Source organism: Apteryx mantelli, chromosome 3 (assembly GCF_036417845.1).
Source record: "Apteryx mantelli isolate bAptMan1 chromosome 3, bAptMan1.hap1, whole genome shotgun sequence".
Classification (NCBI taxonomy): Eukaryota; Metazoa; Chordata; class Aves; order Apterygiformes; family Apterygidae; genus Apteryx; species Apteryx mantelli.
In genome coordinates, this window is record NC_089980.1 from 52689589 (window position 1) to 52715716 (window position 26128).

At 34.1% G+C, this 26128-nt stretch overlaps 1 protein-coding gene across 1 annotated transcript in view; it reads right to left on the reverse strand.

Annotated features, from left to right (window-relative positions):
- Positions 1–26128, reverse strand: part of RYR2 (ryanodine receptor 2) — a 352195-nt gene that overhangs the window by 39298 nt on the left and 286769 nt on the right. The window contains exons 82-90 of the mRNA XM_067294572.1: positions 18591–18690; positions 17614–17693; positions 15480–15556; positions 13905–13978; positions 12282–12299; positions 6428–6508; positions 5364–5452; positions 2877–3005; positions 1463–1567 (exon numbers count right to left, since the gene is read on the reverse strand). Of these exons, the coding sequence (XP_067150673.1) occupies positions 1463–1567; positions 2877–3005; positions 5364–5452; positions 6428–6508; positions 12282–12299; positions 13905–13978; positions 15480–15556; positions 17614–17693; positions 18591–18690 (753 nt within the window). The remainder of the gene's footprint in view (positions 1–1462; positions 1568–2876; positions 3006–5363; positions 5453–6427; positions 6509–12281; positions 12300–13904; positions 13979–15479; positions 15557–17613; positions 17694–18590; positions 18691–26128) is intronic.

Below are 26128 nucleotides of genomic sequence, written 5' to 3' on the forward strand. Positions count from 1 at the left end.
TGTTCCTGTCATTGCACAGAATAGCACAAGTAACTCCATGCACTACAACGGACCTGGCTGTTGAGCAAAGCTTCTTGGATCTCTCTTAAGTTGCAGGGTGAGTATCATTATTTTCTAGATGCAGTAATTGTGAGATGGTATGAAGCCACTCAGGGCACAGCTGAGACTATAAGGTTGTCATTACTCTGAAACAAAGTCTTGTCAACAGTCACGTCATCTTTCATAATCAATACACTGTGTCCATGTGCTTGACTTACTTTCTATAACTATTTAGATATCACTTTCTGTGGCTGGGCTGCCTTGCTCTTTCAGGAAGAAATCACGATAGTCACCACTGTGGCCTACCCAATTGTTAACTATTTTTTCCATTCTTAAAATAGTAAAGATGTTCTGGTAACTATGATAGTATGTGTATACACTTAGAAATACACATTAGTGGGAATTCACTGCTGTTCTTTTTATCATTCTGGAGAAACAGCTTTCACTATGATGCCATCTTCTGGAAGAAGATATCTATCTATCCATAAGGAATGAGAAGCATATCTGTAGCACTGACAAAGTCTACAGATCTAAGCAATCAATTTACTTTCAACAATAAAGTCCCAAGGGCAGGGAAGAAAATCATTTGAGCGAGACTGTTTTCATTTATGTAACACATTCATAGAATACCTACATGGATATTTGATCCGTAATCTATCCAAATAGTAAAAACTGAAAACCTCATAGCCTTCAGAGCTGTATTGCTTAACAACAACTAAAACATTTTCAAGCTTATGACACTTTTCTCTGAGAATGTCAAATAATTAAAAAAAAATCAGGATCTCTGCACTCAATTAAGATGTGTAATAAGGCATACTCCACGCTCTTCAAAAGTTAAGTTAAAAAACATACTGCTTAAGGATAGGATTCTTCTCCTTTAATTTTAGCCCTCTAAAGGGCTGTCTATGACAGTCTCCTATACTACCTCTATAGCCCATGAAAAGCATACCAACATCCAAAAGCAATCCAACCATTCTAAGGTCTGATACCCTCTTTCTCTACTGAGAGGAGAAGAGTCTTAGAGGCTTAGATGTCTGCACTGAACTAGACACCTAAATGTGGAAGATGGATTCTGCATAAAAGACTGGTGCAAAATTGCATAAAAAATGGCAACAGAACATTGATATGAAAACATAGGACCTGGCTATTTTTTTCTGAATTCAGGTAATATGCTTCATTTATCTGTGATTGGTTTCATGCCTACTCTCAGTAATCCTATTACAGGCCTGCTACTCACGTCCACTGTAATTTTAAAATTTATACCCTCAACTCTGCTGTATTTGACCATCTCTTTGTCTCTTTTATTTTCCTCATAGTTCCACTACTAACTGTTCTATTATTAATGACTCAAAAAGTATTAACAAGTCAGTTGAACTTTACTAAAGAGTTAGTAACTTAAAAAGGAAAAAGCAAGAAAAGATACCTGAGACAGTTTCATCTGCATGTGGGCAAACACATGAAGAAAACCAACCACTGCATCCCACAGCCTGCTGTGTGCCAGACTCTGCTGGTTCCCAGTACATGGTCCCTATTGTTCATGTGGTAAGAAAAGAAAAGCAGGGTTTATTTGCAAGAAACAATAAAAATAGGAAGGAAGACATAGAGGCAGTGCATAGTTGAGGGCTGTCCTTTAGAAACTGCTATGAAAAACTAAACATACATAGAATTATCTATTTCATAACACCACTGACTCTAAGCAATGCCTATTTCTAATAATCATTCACAGTCTGACTGTTTTAGCCAAATAAGTACAAATGTACTAATTCAGAACCACAAAAAATTTATCTGCTTGCAACTTTAAACTGCAAATGCTGAAGGGGTACAAACTTTCAAGCTGATTCTTCTCTATTTTGTACTGTAAACCAGAAATCTTTATAAAGGCTTGATGTGACATTGCTGTAAGAGATCAGAGAAGCAGGATCCTTACTTTTTTCCAGCATATTCTACTTGTTCTAGAACACAATGCTAAAGAAATATTTTTCCAAGCATTCCAAATTCTGAAATGCATGAATCTAAAATCTTTTGATGACTGAAATGACATTGAATAAAATCCTTATTAGCTAATAATCACAAAAGACAAATAGTTAAGAAATCTCAAAAGGTTTCTCATAGGACCTTTACCTTATTATTAAGAGTACAGTATGCACAAATCTCACAGAACAAGTTTTTTTTTAAAGACGTTTTTAAATGAATCATTCACTGAACGACACATTCTTTATTTGCTGCACGCAACCCAAAGCCTTCTTAGAGCACAGGACATTTAATTTCCTCATTAACCTTTCACTAGTGTTCATTCAGTCCTGCCAGCTTGCTCTTTTCATTTTTTGTGGAGTTGATCTCCAGAACATCTCTACAGTTCTCAAATACAGCATGTGACTTGAGTATTTCAAACAGGGCACTGATGCCTTAAAACAGCCTTATTCCTGGCACAGCATGCAATCTAATGCTTTATTGACTAGTTATGTGACTACATTTTGTATTGACTTTAGTTTCTCAGTGGGTTAAAAGTGAAGACTTTAAAGTGGATAACACTGCTAAGGTCTGGACCAAATTAACAAAAAAGAAAAAACTGCTATCTTTGCCTACAAACAAACGAAGATTATCTACTAACAACTGCAAATTTGACTAAACTGCTAAGGTTCCAAAAGAGCAGTGACAGTTATATATGTTTCAAAACTTCAGTTCCTACTTAAATAAAAGTACTAAAATAGATCTGAGGCATAAATGTATCTATATTACATCTCTGTTGACATTACATCTATCTACATTAGATCTTTCTGCCAAAAGTATGATGAATTTCTGTAAAAACCCATAAAATTATAATGAAACTAATTTACCTGGATATACTCTGTGAGAGTATTGAAAACCTGTTTTGCAACCTGGATGGCTTTGGAAAAATTTCGTTGTCCTTGCTCATCAATAACATCCTTCCCAGAATAATACCAATAGAAATCACTAATAGATTCCTAAAAACAGTTGTGAGAAGCACAAAGAGATTATGCAGCCAGACTGCCTCTAACTGGTTCTTCAGCAGGATAATAAAAATAACATTAGATAGTAACATAGTTCTGAAAAGTGTTTAGTTTATATAAGTATTCTAGAATTTTAAAAAGTAGTTAGTTTAATATTTAGTTTTAAATGATCCTTCAAAGATTCTCAAGTATGATTTCAAGAATTATATTTTGATCTCAAGAGAAATCAATAGGAACAGGAATAAACTGAAATAAAGAAAAAACCCTCAAAATCTAGTTAAAAAAACCTTAGATCTGTTGGAATCTGCTCTTAGAAACACAACCAATTGCATTCTGAAAAGGAGTATTCACTGGTACCACAATGCTGTATGCTGTTCATTAAACAATCTCTTTATACTGTGTGCTTGGCACCCAGTCAATAGTGGGAACAAATGTTCCTTTGTGTGCATGATTCTTCTTTCTGTCTCCCCCAAAGGAAAGTTAACAAAAGTTTCAACAAAATAATCAATGCAATAAAAATCATTTTCTTGTCATTATTATTACTATTGTTTCTACAACTTCTAGAGAACGTATAAGGCTAAGCAGCAGTGTCGATAACAGCAGCAACTTAAAAAAGATCAGTTTTCACAGACTAGAATTCTTAGACCCAATAAATAAAAGGCTAAAGGGAAATTTTCACTCAGTAAATTTAAAACAAACATAGCAGATTAAGTATCATGTGCAGTGGATTTTCAGAGAGATAAGAGAAATAGGTAAAAATGATTAATGTTTATCGCAAAATATATATTTTTTAATGTCTTTCACTTACTCTGTTCAGGAAACAAATTAGATTTTTTTCATTATTCTCTAATGGGTTGTGACAATGTGATGTTTTCATATTTAAAGATTAAGGACAGAACTCAAATCAGAGGGTTAAATGGTTTTTAATCTTGCCTCTGCTTTTATTTTTTTCTGTATTAGGCAACAATTTTTACGCTGTACTCCATGCCATCACATGACTGTCCACATAACAGACCCACGTTCAGACAAAAGCATGGGTGAAAAAGCAACTGGCTGAAGCTTAACCTCAGCAATACAAAAGACTTCACAGCCAAAGAGTAGTCTGAGTCAAAAACTGGCTAATTCAATCCACAGTTCAAATGAGTTCCTATTTACTGATGCTTACCTCTTATTTAGCATGTATCTACTTTCTACCTTCTCTGGTTGGTTAAAAGACTACATTATATTTTCACAGATAATGTTTGACATCAGTCTTTCACACTTTCATCACCCTTAAGTCTCATAGTGCAAAATAACAGTATTTAAAGAACTGTAACCAATAAAGAATTACAGACTTTCTCTTCAAAAACATGGGTTTCAGTGAGCAGGACAAATGTGGTGACGAATCAGCGTGCTCCTCTGGTAAAGTCAAACATTCTACATTAATGGCGAAGTATGATTTTACTATAAACAGAACTTTTGTGGCAGCAAACCACTTATTACTGAAGGAAATTCCAGAGAAATTAAGAAACTCAGAGTCTTCAAGTACAAGATGTCTGCCTTTGATCTTGCTTCCCTAATGTAAACACAATGAGAGAATGCAAGTATACTCTTCTTGAGGAAAAATATAAAAGAAGGAACATTTCATGGAAAAAGTTGGCTTTCTTTCTTACTGCATTACTAAGGTGAGCGAACCTCTGGTGAGACACATGAAATAAAGAATCTACATAGAAAGGAACTGGACTGTGTATCTGAATTGCATTACACACTAGGAACCTAGACAAATTCCAAGATGAAGAGAAAGGGACCAAAGAATCATCAGAAGAAAAACAAATGACCAGAAAAAAGCACATAGATGAAAAAGTAGGAAAGAAAAAAGGGTTTGAGCTGAGCTATATAGACAGAAGCTGAGCATCTCAGGCTAGAGGCTGGGGGACTGTTAATACCACAGATGCAGCAGAAAGACCTGGCCTTTGTTTCCTCCAGGAAGCCAGTGCAGTTTTTCCTACAAGAACTCTTTGCTTGGGACAAGACAAGACAGTCGGGATACCCCTCCCATTCAGTAACAGGAAACTGATTTAGGACTGCATCTAGCAATGCAGAAAGTGGCCATGACACAGTATCATCTGCTGCAAAGATTCAAATACATAGAATAAGTTAGACAAAGGAGCATTATATTCTAGCTTTAGTGTCTGTACAAAACTGTGCAGTAGGGATATCCAAACACAAAACTATTATGAAGAACACCAAATGTACAAGAAAATAGAAAGTAGATACTGCCTTATGATAAAAATGAATAAAAGCTTCTAGTGGAAGCTGTGCAGATGCAAGTAATTAATGTCATCTACTTCATTAGTGTATAAATTAATGTACCTGAACTCTCAATAAGTAATCCACTGTGGAAATGATAATATTAACAGTTGTGTTGTTACCAGTCTGAGTTCTCAGGTAATTCTGAAAATCTAAAAATGCAAAGAAAATTTTAGTTTATTTTTATTTATATGTCAAACACTTACAAAATTACACATTCAAATTCATTCTGATTAAATGTGATCTAGGAAAGTATAGCTTAAAGGAATGGAAAATCTTTTTTGTTTACAAGTGTACTTTAACTGCTACAAACTTTTTAACTCTCAGAGTTTTAGCATTTTATTGTGGTGATCACACATTAGTCTACCAGAAAACCATAAGCCAGAACTTTTATCATCTTTTTCATCTATAAAACTCTAACTAGGCATTATTTCTATCAGTTTTACACATTTAAAACTCCATTAATACTAATGGAGTTAGACCTAGCCTATACTTTGCTAAATAAAAGCAAAACTAAGTTCCATTATTATATAATTCCTGATTACAAAGTCATAAATAAGTCCAACAGCTAAACATATATATATACTTATTTTTCCAATAATACCACAGAGACTTCCAGGAAACATACTTAATAATGAAAATATGCTTAATGTAATGACTGGCATTTGTTTGATTTCATATTTTAAAACCATGCTACTTCCTCAAAGATCTCCTGTATGTCCTCATAATGACACATAAAATTCCAATTGTCATTTGTGACAAATAGCATACCACAAAGTCTACAAATACCAAGATATGATAAATGTACTAAAAGGCCTTCCTGGTTTATTTTTCCTCTCAATCGTTGTCTAGAAGTTACCATGTACATATTCTCTACAATTTACCTTTCCCAATGAGTCAAGATCCAAAACTCATCATTTTGGAAACCATTATTTTCTCTACAAAGTTTAAATGGATTAAAAAAAAAAAAAATCATTCTACATAAATATTTTCCTTTCATGTACAGTCCAGCAGCTAAACCATCTTTCATAATATTTTACGAAAGTTGCCAAGCCTTCAGTAATGAAGAGCTTTTATCCTTAGTTACCATCACCTTGGCTTAACTGACTGGCAGCCTGCCCACAAACCTGAATTATGTCCTTCACAGAGCAATTGGAGGAAGCGGAAGAGGTCGCATGTGAATTCATCATCCTGCATCACCTTTTCTCCTGTAGAAAGGCCAGATGGAAGCACAAATTATCACGGGCTGTCAAGTAACTCCCCATACCTGCCCCCCCCCCCCCAAAGAAAATCTCCACATTTAATTTAAAAGAAGAGAGAAGAAGAGAGAAAATTTATAGCCACTAATCGGGAACACATATGACTTGTGCTTGGCAGACAGTCACTTTGTTTTTCTTTTTTAATAATAATAAATTATAAAACATAACGTTCTCCTTATAAACTGTGGCAGTATGAGCTTGGCAGCATTTTAAAAATAATCCATGATTCACATTCTTGTTTTATTTTAGTGGGCATGAATGCTGCACTACATACAAAGGTCAGGACTGGATTAGTTTGCTTCCCATTTATGACAAAACAAGGCACTTAAAAATATAGAAGATTTAATCAAATCAATGAAAAATATTTCTCAAATGAACTATTAGACTTAAAATAGATTTTAAAATACCCTAAAATGACCCAAGAAATGTACAGATATCTGCATTCTCAAATTCTCAAAAAATCACAAATGAGTTTGAGGATTTAGCACCAGTTTGTCATTGACACAAAAGAAATGTTGGCCATCCATCTCCCTTTATAAAATAAAGCACTAAACTTATGATGAACATGTACCCATTGGCCTTGCTGAATTAGGCCCTTCAATTCATTTTTTGGTAAACAGCTAATATCAAAATACATAAAGATTCAAATCATTTTTCTGCTTCTTCACAGGAAAACAGTAGGCTAAAAAGCCCTCAGTTAATACACCACTATTCCAATTACACCAGTATATAGAGTACTGTACTCTGTACACTGAAGTGTGAAGATGGGAAACATCCATTCACCTAGGAAAAAGCCATAGACTGAGAAAGAGAAGTAGAAAGACAGCTAGTGAAAAGAGGACAACAGCAGAGGTGTTCAAAACAAATAAACGTCACCCTACTAAATGTGAGGAATTTCCCATTTAGGGTTTTGAACAAGTATTCTGAATGTGTATCATGGGAACAAAAATGGAAACCATAAAAACTTTTTCATTTTGAAAATATACATCATTTTAATATGTGGTGAAGTGTTATTTGCAGGCAACAGAAGGAGAAGAGATAAAAATGTAAGCAAATTGCAGAAATATTTAAAAGATTTTCTTTAATGGCGAGATATTTTCGACTGTTATATGAACTTCCAAACCCAACGTAAAAAAAAAAAAAAATTTTCAAGTAGGTGAACAGAAGGAAACAAGGGAGAGAGAAAAGAAGAGTGAAGGTTCTAACAGACTGGAAATTATAGACAATGATTACATTGATAATTATTGACATATTGTTATATTGATTGATGATTATAACTATATTTATAAAGGACTGCATTCATTATATTATTATTATAATTACATTATTAGAGCTGAATTATAAACAGTATAGATTACAATTTAGAATATTTATAAACAGGAACACGATCAGAGGTTTCTTTGTACATAAAGGTATGAATGATTACACATTCAAGCTAATGGACTCACCAGTCCACAGCCTGTGAATTTTAAAGTGAGAAGCTTCAGTAAAATGACAGGATTAGGAAGCAAAAAAAAATTTGAAAACTAATGTGAATACTAAAAATATATTATCTCACTCTATTCCCTGCTCCCATCAACATAATGTTTGGAAACAAGACCAAGTATCACCAAAATATATGCAAATACAGTTTCTTGTAACATAGGGAAAGAAAATGATTTTCCTCTTAGTTCCAGGTGTGGGTCCATATCACATAAGCTGAAAGATTTGTTCCTTTTGAAAATAATATTTTATGTATTTCAAAGTGAAATAAAAAAACTGTTTAAAAAATCTTGGCCATACTGAGATTTAAAATAATCCTGATTATCAGACTTCTACTTCTACATATAATGACCATAATCTGACTTAAATCAAATACTGGTAATGTTGGTGTTGTCAGGAATTTTGTTTTTCAGATGTTACTTACTTACTGAATGTAAGAGGTATCTTGCTGGATACTATAGAAGTGGTGGGTAGATACATTTCTTTGTATAAAATCTAAGAGAACCACCTTTGTTGCTATGCACACAAATTCATGCCAGCACACACAAACATTTATACAGATAATGTACTTACAAATATACACATTGCATATCATATGGCTTAGGGTGTCAAGACACTGTGTTTTTTAGCTTCCATTGATATGATGCATACACTGGAATATATTTGCTTAAACATATGTTAAAATAGTTAAAATGCTGCCATTACTCATGCTGTATGTAAATGATATGGCTACACATATGAAGGCTTTATGTCCGCAGCTTGTGCAAAACTGATAGCCTGAGTTTGCAATGTACAGGAACAGAAATATCATGTAGAGTAAATAAAAATAAGATGGAACAAAAATTGAAATACATGTTTTTTTCCTTGAAAGTGCATGTGCCCACATTTAATAATTCTTTTTTTTATTCTCAATGAAAAAGAGCCTACCTCTATTACTATTTAGAAATATTTGTTTCATGCCACATATTATAGAAATGTACAAATACATTCAATGCTCAAGAAGCTACAGGGGCTACCTTGCCAGTATTAATTATGATCTCACTACAGAATACTAATGTTTTGCCATCAGCTAGTGTTTTGGCAGTAACCTATCAATTACAGTTTAAATGTCCTTTTCCTGTGTGAAATTGGGACTCTTTTATAAAGGAAGAAATCAATGGGCCTAGTACCAAAGGTGACACCGTAGCACATGACAAAGACTCAGCTAGGCGACAAAAAAGATCTACTTATCTCTTGAAAGTTCCATTTCCATGTGATTATTTAAAAACTGTCTCTCAAATGCAATACCAATCAAATGAAACTGAGTTTTCTTCTTACAATATTTAAGAGACGTTAAAAATGTCAGTCTAAAAATAGTCCAAAATTTTAGAAGGTTTTTTTTTTCCATTTTACTAACATTAAGCCTGTTGAAGACAATGTTTAACAACAGTAGCATGAACAGTAATGTCAATACAAAATCAAATGAGTATCAGAGACTGGGACATTATGTTTGCAGAGAGATGTTAGCAACGTTCTCTTGAAACGGTCAGTAAAGTAACAGCGCCACCAATATTCAGAAAAAAGGACTGGAAGTCAGAGTAACTAGGATCTTAGATGTAAAATTTTGCTAATTCTATCAACAGCCTTGTTGTTCAGTCTTGGGGAACTCATGCACCTTTCCATATAACTCAAACTATAAGCAATTATTTCTCCGTAGAGGTTATCTGGTTTAATTATTTTAAAAGTTCCTCAAATTAAAAATATGTTTTTCATTATAATATCTGAGAGATTTGAAGGTTATTACTGTTTCAGGGACGTTTGGTTTGAATTATACCTGAGCTTCAGTGATCCATCCTCTTTTCATGTCTGCAAAATGAGCCCAATATATTTGACCACATTTCACTGAAGAAAGCAATTTTATGCAAACTTTCTCATTACTATCTAGAAAGCAGGGAGTTTCAAGTGGTAAGTAATTCATGTGACTGTGAATTACATTTGGAAAAAAAATTAATTCCAACACACATAAGTTTCTTTATGAAGTCTTTTTAAAAGAAAAAAAAAGAATAAAAATTTTAAAATACCACTCTAGAAAAGTACCTAGCAAAGGCAAGATAATCTAACAAAACATCGTAAACTTTTTACATCATCTGGTAAGTAAAGCAAGTCGCTTTGGAGAAAAACATTGCACTTTCAAGCTTATTGTGACTTACAGTGAAACAGAATGGACTGTGATTGTTAAATGAAAAACCATCACAATATAATAAGCATTTCTATGTGCTTTTGGTTTTGACTCCCAGAATAATCAAAAATGGAATAATCAAAAAAAAAAAAGTACAGAAGATGATACAACATTGAGTACATCACAAAAACAAGTAAGAAACACGTTTGCTAAAGAACCATCAATGTTGTTACCAGTGGGGGTTCAGGGTTTGGAAAGGGAAGGTAGTACTAGTCAGAAGAAAATCAGGACAAGGAGCTTAAGATGTGGACAGCACAAAGAAACAGCTGGAATAGAGCAATAAATCTGACATCCATGTTGACTCAATACAGGGCTTTCTGTCCATTGCCAGGGTTGACATGGGACCAGAAACAAACTTTTATATAGCAGTGTCCTTGATGAGAAGTTGACTGCATTGCCACAGCCATCAACAGCAGTTTTTGTTTGACTTTGGCAAGAACACTTTCAGGTTTATAGGCAGTAGTCCCATGACAATTACTCATTAATATGCTTCTGCATCAAATTCAGAAGTCATGGCAATCAGGCTACAGAGCACTTCTTACATTACTTTATTCCCTTGAGAATCAACAAAATGTTCCTGAATTGAGGAGTAATTATTCATGGTGCAAGTACCTCATTTGAAAAAAGCAATGGAAGAAAGTATTTCCACATCTAACATCAACACCTTCTTGGAAGTGCTTGACAGATGGTTATTCATAGGATTGCAAGCAGACATATGATCTCAGCTATCCCATAAAATCTAGGATGTTCGGAAATTGTTCACCACAGGAATTTCCCCACAAACACACTGGCTGGGCTTTCATAATGCTATCAGGCATTAATACCAGTGGCTCTAAAACTCTTATGTAAACTACTTTGCAATGAAATAAAAAGGTGTGCTTCACAATAAAAGAATTATTATTATTTGAAGGTCGCATAATAATGTAACCCTAAAAAGAAAAAGTACAGGATTTCTTGATTTGGCTTTGTTTTGCTCTGGTTTCTTGAACTTCCAATAACTTGATAATATTCTGTAAAAAGGGAGTTGTTACCAAATGTTATCCCTTTGCACCAAAAAATCTTCGACATAGTGTGATTACTTTATCTTGATATTGCTATTGCCACTGTTCAGTAACATTAAAGGGAATCAAACACATGATCCTAACTGCAGAATTTTGTTAAACTGCCAAATGAAAAGTTCCACTCAGAAAACAATGAAAAATCCAGATTCCTGCCCCCTCCCTTAACATTTGACTAATGAAAAGGCATCTGCTGTGTTTGTGCTTAGTCTTCCTGCTGAATGGTAAACACTTTTTATTTTAAATTCTCATTTCTCATTGCAATGCTCATGGTAAATGCTCCTACAAAGCTCCTCTTTAACTTGATTTTAGAAGGATGTAGAGGTATAGGAATCTTTGGACATCAACTAGCTTTCAAAGTAAGGAAAAACCTATAAACACTGTTTCTCTAAATTAGAGAAGCACTACCTCTTCCTTGTATCAACTTCTGACTGCATTAGATAAAACTAGCCAGTGGCAAGTCCTCCCCTTGCTAACCACCCTTGAATCCTCACTGGCTCCACCACTGATTTCCCGTGCTGACACAAATCAGTGCAGCCATAAAGCCACATTTAATAACAACATAAATACTACAGGAAAACTATAGCACAAGGGTCTGTGTATGTATAGATACAGATACATATTTTTAAACATTCATCTACCGCAAATACTGGGCCAACTAAAACAGAAAGAACTAATGAAGAAAAATCCCCCCAAAATAAAGAAATTTTTAAAAAGCTTGCTGCTCTTACATCTAGTGTGCCAGTTACTGCGCAAATCCTGAGAAAGGGAGGAAGAACAAAGAAGTGGGGAGAGTTGACAAAAAACAAAAAGTTTGGAGTACACAATTATAATAATAATAGAAAAGAACCCACTAGTTAAACAGTCTTACAGGAACAAAAAAGCTAATGGTGTTCAGGAGCTGTACAGTGCTGACACAAAGTTAACAAGAGGAAAAATAAAGATAGTTGTTTTTAATAATCACCACGCTCATGAGTGATGACTGAGGAAGGGAGAACAGGACATTTAGTTCAAAATAAATAAATAAATAAATAAAATAAACAGGGAAAAAAAAGGTTGAGAAGTTCTTTTTAGCAAATACAAAACATATTCAGTATTGGTTTTGGCAAAATTAGTTCTGCAGTAAAAGAGAAAGATCAAATAAACAAACAAAAAAAAAAAAACAAAGAAAAAATCCTACAACGAGGAAGCACAAAAATACTCTAACATATGTAGAGTCAATTATTAAGTTTTCAAAGAGTTATTTATATTTGCATGCAAAAATCTGTCATTTTTAGTAAAAGAGGAAGCCAATAAAAAGAAAAATGAACCTGTATTTTGAAAGCCTATTTCAAAATCCAACATTATAAATAATCAATTTAAATATTTATTAATAGAAATGTTATCCAAAAGAGTAAAACACTCTGGAGAATAATTTTTAGTAAGACATGGCAATGGTCAAAACCTTGTCAGCCAGGTAGCTGCATCAGTCTTCAATCCACCATCACATGACCGAATTTTATCCACACAGGTTAACTTTATTTAGTTTACTCATGTAAGTCTAGCAGGATTTGATCTACAATTTAAACTGTAGGAACACTTTCGGAGAAGCAGCATTTATGATCACTCTTGAAGTCACTCACTCAAATTTAACAGTTTGTGGTTTTGACATTCAGTCAAGCAGTTGAACAATCAGGAAATATGTCAACATAGAAGAGCTACAGGCACAATAGCCAATGAGAGATTCAGTGTTGCAGGTATGAATTATGAACTCCAAAGTGCAATAATGACTGCTCAGTCAAGTTTTTTTTTTAACCTTGTTTCTAAGATAAAAGCATGTTAAGATTAGTTTGCTGTAGAATTTAAGCACAAAAATACACTGTAAAAAGTACTGAAAATAAAGGGAGAAAATGCACTTTGGTAGCTCTATTAGTCACAGAAGAATGAACCTAATGGTTCCAGATAGTCACAGTAAGAGAGTAACTGAACTTACTGTCAGACAGAAGACAGAAATCAACACTGAACACAGAAGATAGAAAGCCAAACTGGGTCAAAATCAAAAATAAACTGAAAATTTTGTAATATTTCCCCAAAAGACAAACAGAAAAGAATTATTTCAAAGAAGAAACTTTCCAAACAGATTTCTTCCAAACAGCAAATATAATTCCCTTGATCTCTGATATTTAATTTATTGCTTACTAAATTGTCTGTATTTCATTCCACCCAAAACAGTTGAAGAAATAAGCTGGGAGCTCTTAATTTCATTTTATGCTGAAACCGGTTAGGGTTTTCTGAAATGTTTTACATGCACAAACACTACTGTTTGTAACTAGAATCTACTTTCAGTTTTACACGTAATGTCTTCTTCTCTTCTTTAGAATGACAGGTAAGATTCCTCTGAGACAGTTCTGAAACTCAGCACATGCTCGTGATTTACTGTTGTCTAGCACAGGCTTAGGTAGGCCAATTAAATATAAATCACCTTTAGGAATCATATCTTAGCTTCAGCCTCTTGATATGTATTTACAGGGTTCCTTCATATTTAGCCTGCTTCCACAAAATGTAAAAGACAAAAGATGACAGACTATTTCCATTAAAATAATAATACCTGATCCCTCTTCAGTCACCATGCCAAGGCCTTCTGCTTTGTTTTGACGTTCAAACGCATTTAGGTCAAGAACACTGCAATGAGAAAAATTATATGCATGCTCTGATTAAATATTTGCAATATTTCATTATGTGAAAGATGATAGAGAAAAGTTTATGATTTCAGCTAAGTGTACAATCATATTAGAGCCAAGAAGATACATTTCAGGGGCTCAATATACCTGTCAGCTACAAGATTACAAAACTTAATGCAACATATCAACCACTACTTTTGCTCTGCAAATCACAATAGAATTTAGCTCTTTATGACTGAACAAAAAAAGGGGGGGAATGTATGAGCTGATGACATACACAGGCATTTTAGGGGTTACAAAGAAGCCATATTATTGACTACTTTTGTTATAGTTTGGTTCATCCCAAGCAGTGAGGTCAGTTAAGAAACTATGCCGTTATTCGTTCCATTCAGTGCCCCTTTCTATGACAAGTTCTGAAAAAGTGAGGCTGCCAAAGGGGGATCTGTATTAAATTAACCAGATTTAATGAAGAGATTTCCATTTGTGAATCAGCAAGGTTCTGCCTCTCTCGACTGAGCATGTTAGCTAGTCAGGGATAACTTGTTTGTAAGTTAAGAACACTTCCAAAAGTCAGGTGAATGTAGATGTCCAATAGAATTTCTGCTGGCAAGAAATCTGACTGATTTCAAAATTAAGCTTGCCCAAAGATAGTGTTATGAAAGAAGGATATGACATGGTATCCTTCACATAACAGAAGACTGAATCCCTTGATCCAGGAAGTCCTTTTTAGCTCATTGTATTATATTCATTAATTTATTATTTATGCAAATGGTTTCTTCTCAGGACTTATATATAATAGATACTTTATAAATATTTAAATATATATATATAAATACATATATAATTATATGTTTGGTTTGTCCATATAAAATATATATTATAAATATTATGTGTATATATATAATTATATATACAATATACAATTGTGTGTGTGCGTGTTTTTTTATATATATACATATGTATGTATGTATATATATACATAAAATCAACAGAAACTTTGAAGAAGCATGAATGGACAAAAAAAATCACAGTATCACCTCAGCTTACTAGTAAGACACAGTATTCCATTCCTTTTTCTGTCCTCAAAAACCCTATTAGCACTTTTAGCAAATGGGGTTTTCCCAAAATCTTTGAGACTGTTTAACATTAATCATTAATTTGGACTCTGCAGGATTACAAAGTATCTCCACTGTTAAGAATTCACTGCTGAGGAATGCTCCTAACTCTGGAGTCATTTTCTTCCGTATATTAACTAGCCACTAGCATATATTAATGCCATAAAAGTGTGTGAGAAGAGCTCTCTAACTAACGTAGATCCACGTCATATAAAGATTTTCCTACCATAAGCATCACCTTGCCCTTTACCCCAAATCCAGCACATTACAGATCACAAGTGCTGTCTGCAAAAAATATGTAGATGCCAAAACTAAACTAAACTAAACATCCTGTGGAATAAAACCTAAATACGAAATAATAAATCTGTAAAGCAGATATTTTCTTACCTACAGGACTGCATAAGACCAGCAAGGCTCTGAAAGAAACCCACATCCTTTTTGTCCTTCAGGTAGTCAAGCATTTTCTGCAGTAAACAAAAATCATATACAGAGAGAATTAACACATAGTATATGTGTTTACACTTTAGTTTCTGTAATGCTATCTGTAGTCCTAGATTACTGGTAATGCTGGTGTTTTGAAATAACTATGATTTACAAATTAAATAACAGAATCTTGCTGAGAAAAATCTAGGTATTAAAAATAAAATGAACATTTAATGCCCACAGCCTTTACAGAAAAGGAGACGATGCATTTTGGATATTTCTTCCTAAAATATGGAAAAAAAATAGTCACTAAAGTCAACACACCCAGCAGTGCTTATATTAGTGTTAAATATATATATAATTTTGCCACTACTAGTTACTGGCCACAGATTTGTATTGACCTAACAGTCTCAGCACCTGACTGGGTTTCTCATGGCCTGAGGTAGTTTTAGCTTATTTTAGCTGCAATAGTAACTGTTTAGTAGTCAGGTGACTATTGTCTGAATTTGTTTTAGTTTAACTTTGTGTAACTGCACAGTGCAATGCCTATCTGTTAACAGACTGCAATAACAAGAAGTTATTCTCTGTGGAGTGAACCACGACTCCAGAATAAAATGTGTTGTAGAGTGAACATATAGGAGGATACCAGAGGTCTCAGCTATAAACACAAATCACAATGGTCAGAGACTGATCTCTACAGGAATGCTACAGGAATTCATTCTGTGAATGAGGTAAAACTCATCCTGGAGATAACAGAATAAGAAAAATGGATAAAAGGTAGCCTATGAAAGAAAGAGCATAGAAGCAGACTGTTAACAGAACTTATCAACATAACCCCAAGCAGACCCAAGATCAAAGAACTCCTCCTCCCCCACCATCAACATCATACTCCTCCTAGCAAAGCACTCAGGATGCTGATGGCTCGTCTCAGCCATTTCCACACCTCTTGCCCTATGCCAGCCATTCTGCCTGAGGAAGAATGAAGGGTTGACCTTAGGACCCAAAGGAAAATTGGAAAGGTGAGCATAACACCAAAGAAAAGGGATAGAAACTAGGAAAATTTAAAATAGGAATTCTAACTGTATTCTTGATTCTTTTATGCTATAATTACATAATTTGGACTATAAGTATCAGTGCTATTGTAACTGGACTAATAATAATTGTTTCTGTATTCTGATTAGACTTAAGACTTCAACAAATCATTTTAAAAATAATTTAGATTGTAACATTACAAATTCAGATTAAATAACTCTGTAAAATGTCCTGATTTTCATAAGTGCTATAAAATCATGACATCACAAAGAACTGCTAATAGTTCATATAGGTACTTTGTCAGCTGACAGGTCTCTGGTCGACACTCTTCCTGGAAACGACAGCTCCTGAAAAGAACATTATTTTTGCCTGCACTCGTTGCTTCAATGGTAGCTACAGGAGAGCTTAATTGTTCCCAGTTGTCCATATACCTTCTCGCTGTCCTTCAGCAATGTAATAATACTAGGCATGAACCCTTTGGGACACAGGAATCCTCAGCTAGTACAGAACACCAAATACACTCGGTATGAGGCACTTTTCTTCAACAGTACAGAAAACTGCTAACATACCAGACTTGTCCTCTGCTCTCCACATTATCTTCCTGTAGATTGGCAAATAAAGTTTAAGTTCTCTGCTTTTAGCACCGAGGCCCTCCCTGACATAAGCTAAGGACTTCTGAAGTTGTGTACCAATTTATTGTTGAAGACCGGGACCAGTAATTTTGCTCTACTGGCTACAGGACAATGGCAATCTCCATGGAAGGAAAAGATTTCCTGGGAATTCCTCTAGAAGTTAATGATTTAACATAAACTTGCTCTCCTCTTGCTGAAGTGGAAAAGGCATTTCTCTTAGCCTTGTGTTGTGATGAATTAGATGTGTACAGACAAGAAATATGTACATAAACATGACACTTCTGTACACTATTTTCTTCCAGGGAAAGGAATAAGAAGACAAACAGCACTTGTCAAATGACAGTCACATTACATAATACAGTATTACAATAATAAGGACAATGGTATAAAAATCTATACTGACCATAATAGGTAAAAATAAATGAGTACTTTACCTGTTGAACTGTAGAATTTCCTCCATTTAAGATGGCAATCCCTAGCTTTAGGGTGGCTGCAACCATTGGCCCCATCTCACCTTAAAATTATTAAAAATATGTGTTTTAGATCATATTTAAAAATAAGCATATTGTATTAACTTATCCTGGCAATGACTTAAATGGTAATTTTTCAGGAAGGACCCTTTTGCTCCTCATGTAAAAAAGAATTTTTTTTCATCATCTCTAGCATGACTTAAAATCTTCATGAGTGCCTACAGACATAGTGTCATATATACACTGCACACAAAGATGAGACATAAGACAGCAAGAGTGGAAAATAAGGAATATAAATTATGTTTCATTCAGGATAACATCCAGCAAATTGATTTAAGGCTGGGTGCAACATTTAGCGCTGTCAAATTTAACAATGTGTTTCTACTGTATGCTAATTTGGACAATTTTTTCCTATTTCTTCAGAAACCGACAATGATCTGATGGTGGTATATATATTTTAAACAATACTACAGCAGAAACAGTGCAGAGAAAAGACAATGAAAGGATCGAATGTTGAAGTAAGCTGATGTAAAAGGGACAAAAGCCTAATTCATACTTCAAAAATATTTAGTCAAAGTATACCAATAAGGTGGTATTTGGAGAGCGGCGAAAAAAAAAAAAAAAAGACCGAAGTCTATGCCTACTTCAGAACTGTGTACATCCTGGGATTTGGGGTCTTTTGTTACCACATACTGCTAAAGTTATGAGCTTCTCAGCATTTCCTCTCAACCACTAGAAACATTAATAATAATAGATACCTCATGAAAATTATCCATTACATTTTTCTGGATAAAATTCCAAAAATTTTTGAAACTTTGGGTACACTTTGAAAAAAAAACTTAATGCCAAGCAGCTTTAGGTTTTACCCCCCCAAAATTAAAATCATTTCAAAGATAATCAGAAATAAGTTTTAATATGTAATGTGCACAACAAGATCTTACCTTTACTAGCACTGATTGTCTGAAGAACCATCTCAGCAGCACCCCGGTCATGCAGTCTGGCTTGCTGGTACAGAAGTTTTTGCTTTTCCATTTCTTTTTCCTGAACACAAATTCCAGTCATTTAAGATGAGGACTTCAATTACTATCAGTTCTCCAAAGGTTTTTGGTTATTTCTTAGTATATGGGCTCTATGACAACATCATGGACCAATTTAACACACACAACAATACTGAACAGATATTTAACATGTTCAAGTAATATTTTCCCTTGGTGTTTTTCTTTAATATACTTTTAGTGGTTTATCTGAAAAGAGTTGTCTCAATTGTGTATCATTAGGTTAGTTCAAAGCCCATATTCATAGTAAATATATACTGCATATATAAACTTGCACTTATGTGCTATGTTTTTGTGCAACAGTTCAGTCTTAATAATCTTCTATAGTGTGATCTTAACTTCATACTGCTCAGCATGTGGCTCTTGAGTTGCAAGTTGTTGCTGAATACCAGAGTAACAGAAGCATCTCAGAGAAATTTGTTCAAAAGTCTTGTTATAGTACAATATGGTTTGCCCACCTTACCAACAGAATATTTGATAGAATGCACTGTGCTTTTATATTTTGCATTCTCTAGTGGCAACAAACAATACTGCATGGTGTTGCTTGAGCAATGGCTGAAGTTTGTTGTTTATATTTAAACTACCACCAAAAACATAAAGAAGAACATAAAGAGCAAACATAAAGGCACAGTTAATTCCAGAGGACTTTGAGCTTTCACAAAGTTAATTAAAGTTTGCTGGAGAATTGAGGATGACTAAGCAGTATAAGTTGCAAAACAGAAGTTGCATAGAGCCCTATGACAGTGAATCCATCAGATGGCGTGGTAAAAAGCTTACTCAAAGGAACATGACACAATCAATTAGTATCATGTCCAAAAACACAACGCCCAAAATATGTATGACCTAAAAGCAGGAACAGCTGCAGCAGAAGTAGCCAGAATGACAGCTTTGCTGCCATAAACTTTCCATCCAAATTACGGAAAAAGGATATTGGAAGATGGAAGAGGTTTAAAAAATGAAGGCTTGCTAGATAGAGGGTATGAATAATAAATTAAAAAATAAGAGGTAAAAAAGGGAAATGTGTTCAAATGAATGAAAAAAGAAACCTTCAACTCAAAAGCAAACCAACACAGACATTTATGCTGTTACCAGAGAGTTCTCGCCGAGGCTGGCAAATTTGTTTCTTAAATCTTTGATAATATCGTGCTGCGGAAACAAAATTCATCAGGGTTTTTTTTTCACACTATTAGCTCTCCTGTGGTTAAATTTTCTTTCTTTTTTCCTTAAATTATGTGATAGATCTAGATGGAGGCACAAAAAGGCTAAAAAAAATAAAAAATAAAAAAATAAAAGGCAGCTTTGCTTTATATTAAGCCATGCTAAGGTTTGAAAGTTTTGCCTTCATGTTTAAACCTCTTCCTGGGAGTTCAACAAAAACAAAACAGAAGCAATCACACACACACACACACACACATACAAACACACACACACACAAACGCACACACACACACACACAAAACACCAGATAATCATGATACCACAGGTTCAATATAGCTACAATAAAATATTTTCATCTGCTTCAGATGTGACTGAAAATTGATCAGTTTGATTTTTTTTTTAAATTATTTCTTATTTCTAGTTACGTTTGGTTTCAGACCCAGCAATCCTTCAGTTTTTTGCCATTGTTTGTTTTTCACAAGCCTAACATCAGCTGTACTATTTTTGTTATACAATATTTTTATGGATAAACTGATAGGGATGCTTATAGTAAGGATGCATCTGGATGATCTACAGACTAACCCAACGTATACGCACGATTCTTGCAATTGCACTATAGTAGAATGGTAGGAAGAGGCCTTGTCAAACAGCCTGAAGTCAGAAGAGTGGCATTTTCCCAAGAAAAGTCAAGTTCTCTAGCCAACTGGTGACCAAGTGGACCAAAAAAACCCCCAAAAACAAAACCCACCAACTGCTTCTTCTAAAAGTAATCATTCCTTTGATGATAACATCCAAAGAGCCCGTTTCCTTTTCCAAACTGACAATATTTTTTCACTGTTGCCTTCTCCACGCAATGTTGATACACATATATGCAAGTCTGGCTGGGAAAGCAGGACGGCAGGAATCCTGCTACACAGCAGTGCTGATGTGAAGTGGGCCCTTAGCATAGAAAGTATACTAAATTAATACTCAAGGTACCCCCATTTCCCTACAGTGTGCCTACTGTCAATACTATTACTGTTAGCTGTGCTACCAGACTGGGGTTTTTTGCACTCTATCGCGCCTTGCAGAATGTCAAAGAAACTACCAAAACAGTCAGCCAGTGGATTAAATTTCCTCTCTTTCACAGAACCATCACAACAACAGTAAAAATACTTCATACTAAATGAAACATTTAAAGCAACTAATTAACCAGAATTGTTTTAGAAAACTTAAACAATAAAATCAAATGTTATATCTAGAGCGCTCTTCACTAAAATGGTAAAAAGCGGGTCACTCAGAAATATATGTACCTGTGTTTCCACACAAAAAATTTTCTCCAGCAAGCTGCCACACAAAGAAGGAAATGTTTTCACCACACTTTGAAAGCAGAGACTTAGACGTTTTCTATTTCACTCAGAATTTTTTTAATAAGTAACAAGCAACCATATGCCAAAAGCAGATGTTATACCTGCTGTGCATTTATGTCACCATTAAAAAATAATCTGAGATCATACTTAGGTATCTATGATATCACATAATAACTGTCAGCAAATGTTCACACTTTTATAGTTAGCTATCACCTTTTCAGTGCTGGAGGACATTTTCTCACTCAAACTTGACATAAAAGTACTTTTTATGTCTAGAATTACACCCAAGATGTATGATATTAGTTATTCTTAGTATATGTTAGATTTTTCTTGCACTAATTTTCAGAAGATTGAGATGACCTGCTCTATATTCACATTTTCAAATGCAAATGTTTTAGAAGAATCAGTGATTTCAGAAACCCGGTGAATGAATTATATTTCTGTCAAGGAGATTCCAGTCTGGGAGAACAGTATTGACTTGCATGTATTATTTGTTTTTATATTAACAACACAGATTAATTCAAACCCCAAGAATCATTGCTATTTTTCCCATATGTTTTATGACAGAAGAGTTTTAGAGTATAATATAGGCCTAAGAATGATGTGGATTGCAGGTACAAGTAAGCCGAGCAATTATCTTTAAGAATATTTATAAAATCAATGTTTATTCTAAAGTATTATTTTCCTAATTGTTTTTAGTCATCAAGTATTGTTATTAGTCATCCAGGTCAAGATAATAATCAGTCTATCAACAGGATCAAAATCAGAAGAGACAATTTTTTCTCAAATTATTTGGGTCTCCACAAATCTTTCAAGAACCATGTACAAAAAATTTGTAGAGGACTGAACACTGGTAATAGTTAATTGACTTATTTTCAGCAATCTTCTTTTAAGCCATACTAGTGAACATGAAAGAGCAGTTTTGAAAAAACCCACACTTTCTCCGTTTATTTGTTTATTCCACAAAAGCAGGAGGAAGAAAAGGATTTTAATAAGCAATTTGTTGTTTTCGGTGTTTTAAGACTACTAATGACTTTAAACTTACTTTTGTTTTAGAAACATATGACATGTATTTCCAACAGTCGTACAACCAGCTGATTCCACAACTGTACAGTTGGTTGATTCCAAGAGACATTACAAAATCCCACACATTTATACATATCACTCTGAGTAAAACTTATACTTCAGCAGTTCTCTAACTGCTGAATCTAACTCTACATAAATTCTTGGTAAAGTCTTTGCTTACTGAAGCAGAGTTTAACTTGACATAGGGCTTTTTGATCATTTTTGTCATGAATCAATTTACAAAAGATGACAGAACTTAGAGTTCTATCTTTGAAGTCACAGCTTAACTCGAAAGCTTGTTCTAACAAAACTGTGGCAAAACCTTAGCCTGAAATTTGTAGGCAATAAACTTGCAAAAACTGAACTGAATAGGAGCATTAACTGACAAAAGTGTCACTCAAATTGCTTATTTTCTTGTAATTGTAATTGTGATTCTTGGACTCTCCCTAGCAGCTAAACCATATGGAGAGGTTTGTTTGCTGCTATCTCTAAGCTCCCAGACATGGAGTGCAGGCTTATGCTCCTACTTCTACAGAGTCTTAGTTAAAAAAGCAACAACAAAAACAAAACCAAAAAAAAACGAAAAAAATACACACACAGATGGCCTTCTACGGATGCCACTATATAAACAAGAGCTACAAAAAAATAGTTCCACTTAAAGCATAAAATAGATTCTACCTATATGGAATGACAAATTAAAGAGTAAACAGAATAAACAAAAAGATGGAAAAAGAAGAAATGAATTCCAACTCAACTATTCTAGCATGATTGTTTCTACTTTAATTTTCCTCATATTTTCTACATTTGAAGACTTCTCTTTAGTCCAGAGCATAAATCCTATTCAACAGGTCTTACACAAGCAGAACATCTCTTAATTTCAGTGACAGCTATGCATGAGAGCAAGCTATGTATCAATACATAACCTTAGGTACCCAATCAAAATCTTGACGTTAAACCTTTAAATTCAATTCATGCTCTTTAAGGTGCTGTAAAGAATGTTGCATTTTTTCCTAAATCACTTATTTTGGAGTACTTCAGCTCTAAAAAAGTACACAGAAAATGAACACATAATACTTGTAACTGCTGAAGATTATAAGGGATTTTAAGATTGCATGAGAAGAGTTTATTTTATGAAATATGTCTTTTGTATTGCTTAAAAAATAATTTAACCCCTGCAATCTAACAGTCATATTTCTATTTTTTGCTGAAAATCTCACCCCCAAAATTATTTTCTAGTTAAAAATTTCTTTTAACTAGTTGATAAGATACCCATTACTAATATGATACCTCATTGAGTTGAAATATCTTTTCTCTACGGAAACCTGTGGGCATTACCCAAAATATTACAAAACAAATGGAATTCTTTAAAATACAGATGATAAAATGTAAGAAGAGGATAGAAAGGAAATTCAGAAATTACTAGTACACATATCATTAAGGTATAATTAATCTTCAAAGTGAGCTTCATAATAAAAGTATTTTTTGCTATCCTAAAACGATGATTTCTCCATCCCTGGCTGTGCTTTCTTCTTCAAAGTTTAGGAATACTGATATGTCTCAATGCCAGATATCTATAAACCTTCCAGCATTTGATACTGCTTCCAAATACTTCTGAAAATGCTTGAAAGTGCTGACTGTCTAAGCATTATCACTAAAAATGATAAACAGTTGTTAAATTAACTATCATATTCTCACAAACATATAGTCAGCAAAAGTTTATCTGTTAGCAATTACTGAATTTCCTCAAAATTACATCTGTTTATTTTGAATCTAATAACTATTTACAATACTTCAGAATATTGGTAGCCTTCCTGAAGTGGTGGATTTATTAAACATTGTTAAGTAAACATATACTCTTATCTAATCTATCTCTAACTCAATGACTTCATAAACTTCAAAAATATTCCCCACATTCATTTTTATTATCTTTACCACTGTTGATGCTAAAAAGAACAATGACAAAATAAAATGCAGTTATTTAAAACATGTTAGCAAAAAGGGTTGTTTTGATTTGATCTGCTGTGAACAACATTCTGCTTTCTTGGGCCTCACCCTGAAGATTTTGTAATGTTACCCCAGAAGGGAGGAAAGTAAGCAACATTGATTTTAGAAGTATTTGGAAAAAAAGAGAATTAACCAAACCATCATATTCATGAATTTTAAAGAAACTTTAGACAAGACAGCAAAAAGTTATTAAATTATTTCACAGTAAAACAGCTGAAGAGACATGAGAATGATAACAATCATTTCTCAAAATTAAGTCTACCGATACTCAGAGAGAAAAACACTAGTGTTCTGCTTACTCCGCCCAGTAATAAATGCTCACTAGAGGAAAAAATATATGGTGCTGTATCATTAGATTTTATGAAATACCTATGTTATTCCAAATCTATAGCAGCACGATAATCCACATGGTCACAAAGTTAGGATTGTTTTATCAATATTACATTTTGAATTTTCCCAAGCTCTTGAATAATATATGTTCAAAGCCTTAATGTTACACTACAAATATATTTTAGTCACAATATACATAGTTATAAAACAACTCCCTCCTCCCCCAGTATATAAGCACAATACTGTTCTGTGTTAAAATAGCACTAAATCTGAGCTACAAATCCACAGGAATGAAGATATCCTGAAATAAAACTTACACTACACACTTCATTTTGTTTTGGTTAAAATGTCTCCGTCTAGTCTTGCAGTGATATCATCACATTGTTTGCACTTTCATACAATTCTGTCTTCCTTTCTTACAAGGAACTTAATGTTTTGTTTCATATATGCTGCCTCCATATTCTTGCTATACTGATAATGAAATCACTCAACACATTCACTCCTGTTCAAGTAGGCAGGAACTTACAATGTCATAACTCTCTAAAAGGAAAAATATTCTATTGGATGACTTCCAAATCTATGTATTCCCAGTTTCCAACTCTTCTTCTGCTTCAATGTTTATCTAAAATATAGCTATAAGACTACACCATTTTTAAATTATATCATCCTTACTTGTTTAAAGTAGGCTGACAATCTTGACATATTTGAAATACCTGAATTAGATGTTTTATCTATCTATATGAATTTAAAAAAGAGTAATGGGTCATTTAGCAGATTCCACTATGACTGGAATTGAATTGCTTAGCTGGAGTGGAAAAAAAACTTATGTTCAGGGGTATGTTTGGGAAAATCATTACATAATGCATTAAAAATAATCAGAGAACAAGGAAGCCACATATGATCACTTAATCCTTGAAACGTATTTATTCTTCAAAGCAAGTGATTTCTTTTCTCCAGGGCTGCCAAGGGCCCTGCCTTACACAGATCTCGACCAGGTCTGTTGTGCCACAGCAATGAAGCAGTAAACACCAGCCAGCACCTGAGCGGCGGAGGGGCAGTTGGATGGCTGGGGAGGGCTCTTGGAGAGCAGCACCCCCATGCTGGCAGAAGCAGCACAAACAACACACTGGGGAGAGATGCTGATAAACAGAGAAGATGGGAAGCAGCCCTAGCAAGTGACAAAAGAAAGGAATTCCTTAAATCACCATTTATCACTATGTCTCTGAGCTAAAACCCAGAGAAGAGCACGGGTACATTAATCACCTTGTAGGCAGAGATTCTCTAGAATCTTTTGCAATGTTCTTCACATAATCAATGGGAGGTGATGTTATTCAGACACTCCAAACCAGCCTGGCCTGATAGGCAAGAAACTGAGAAATAGCTGACTTGTAACAAAGAATATATTAATTGCACTGACCCTAACTTAGTGTTATTATAAACTAGACTGAGGGGAGTATGAAAGCTGAAAAAAGTAGGAGCAAATGACAGGTGAGGGTTGACTGTCTGGCAGATATCATA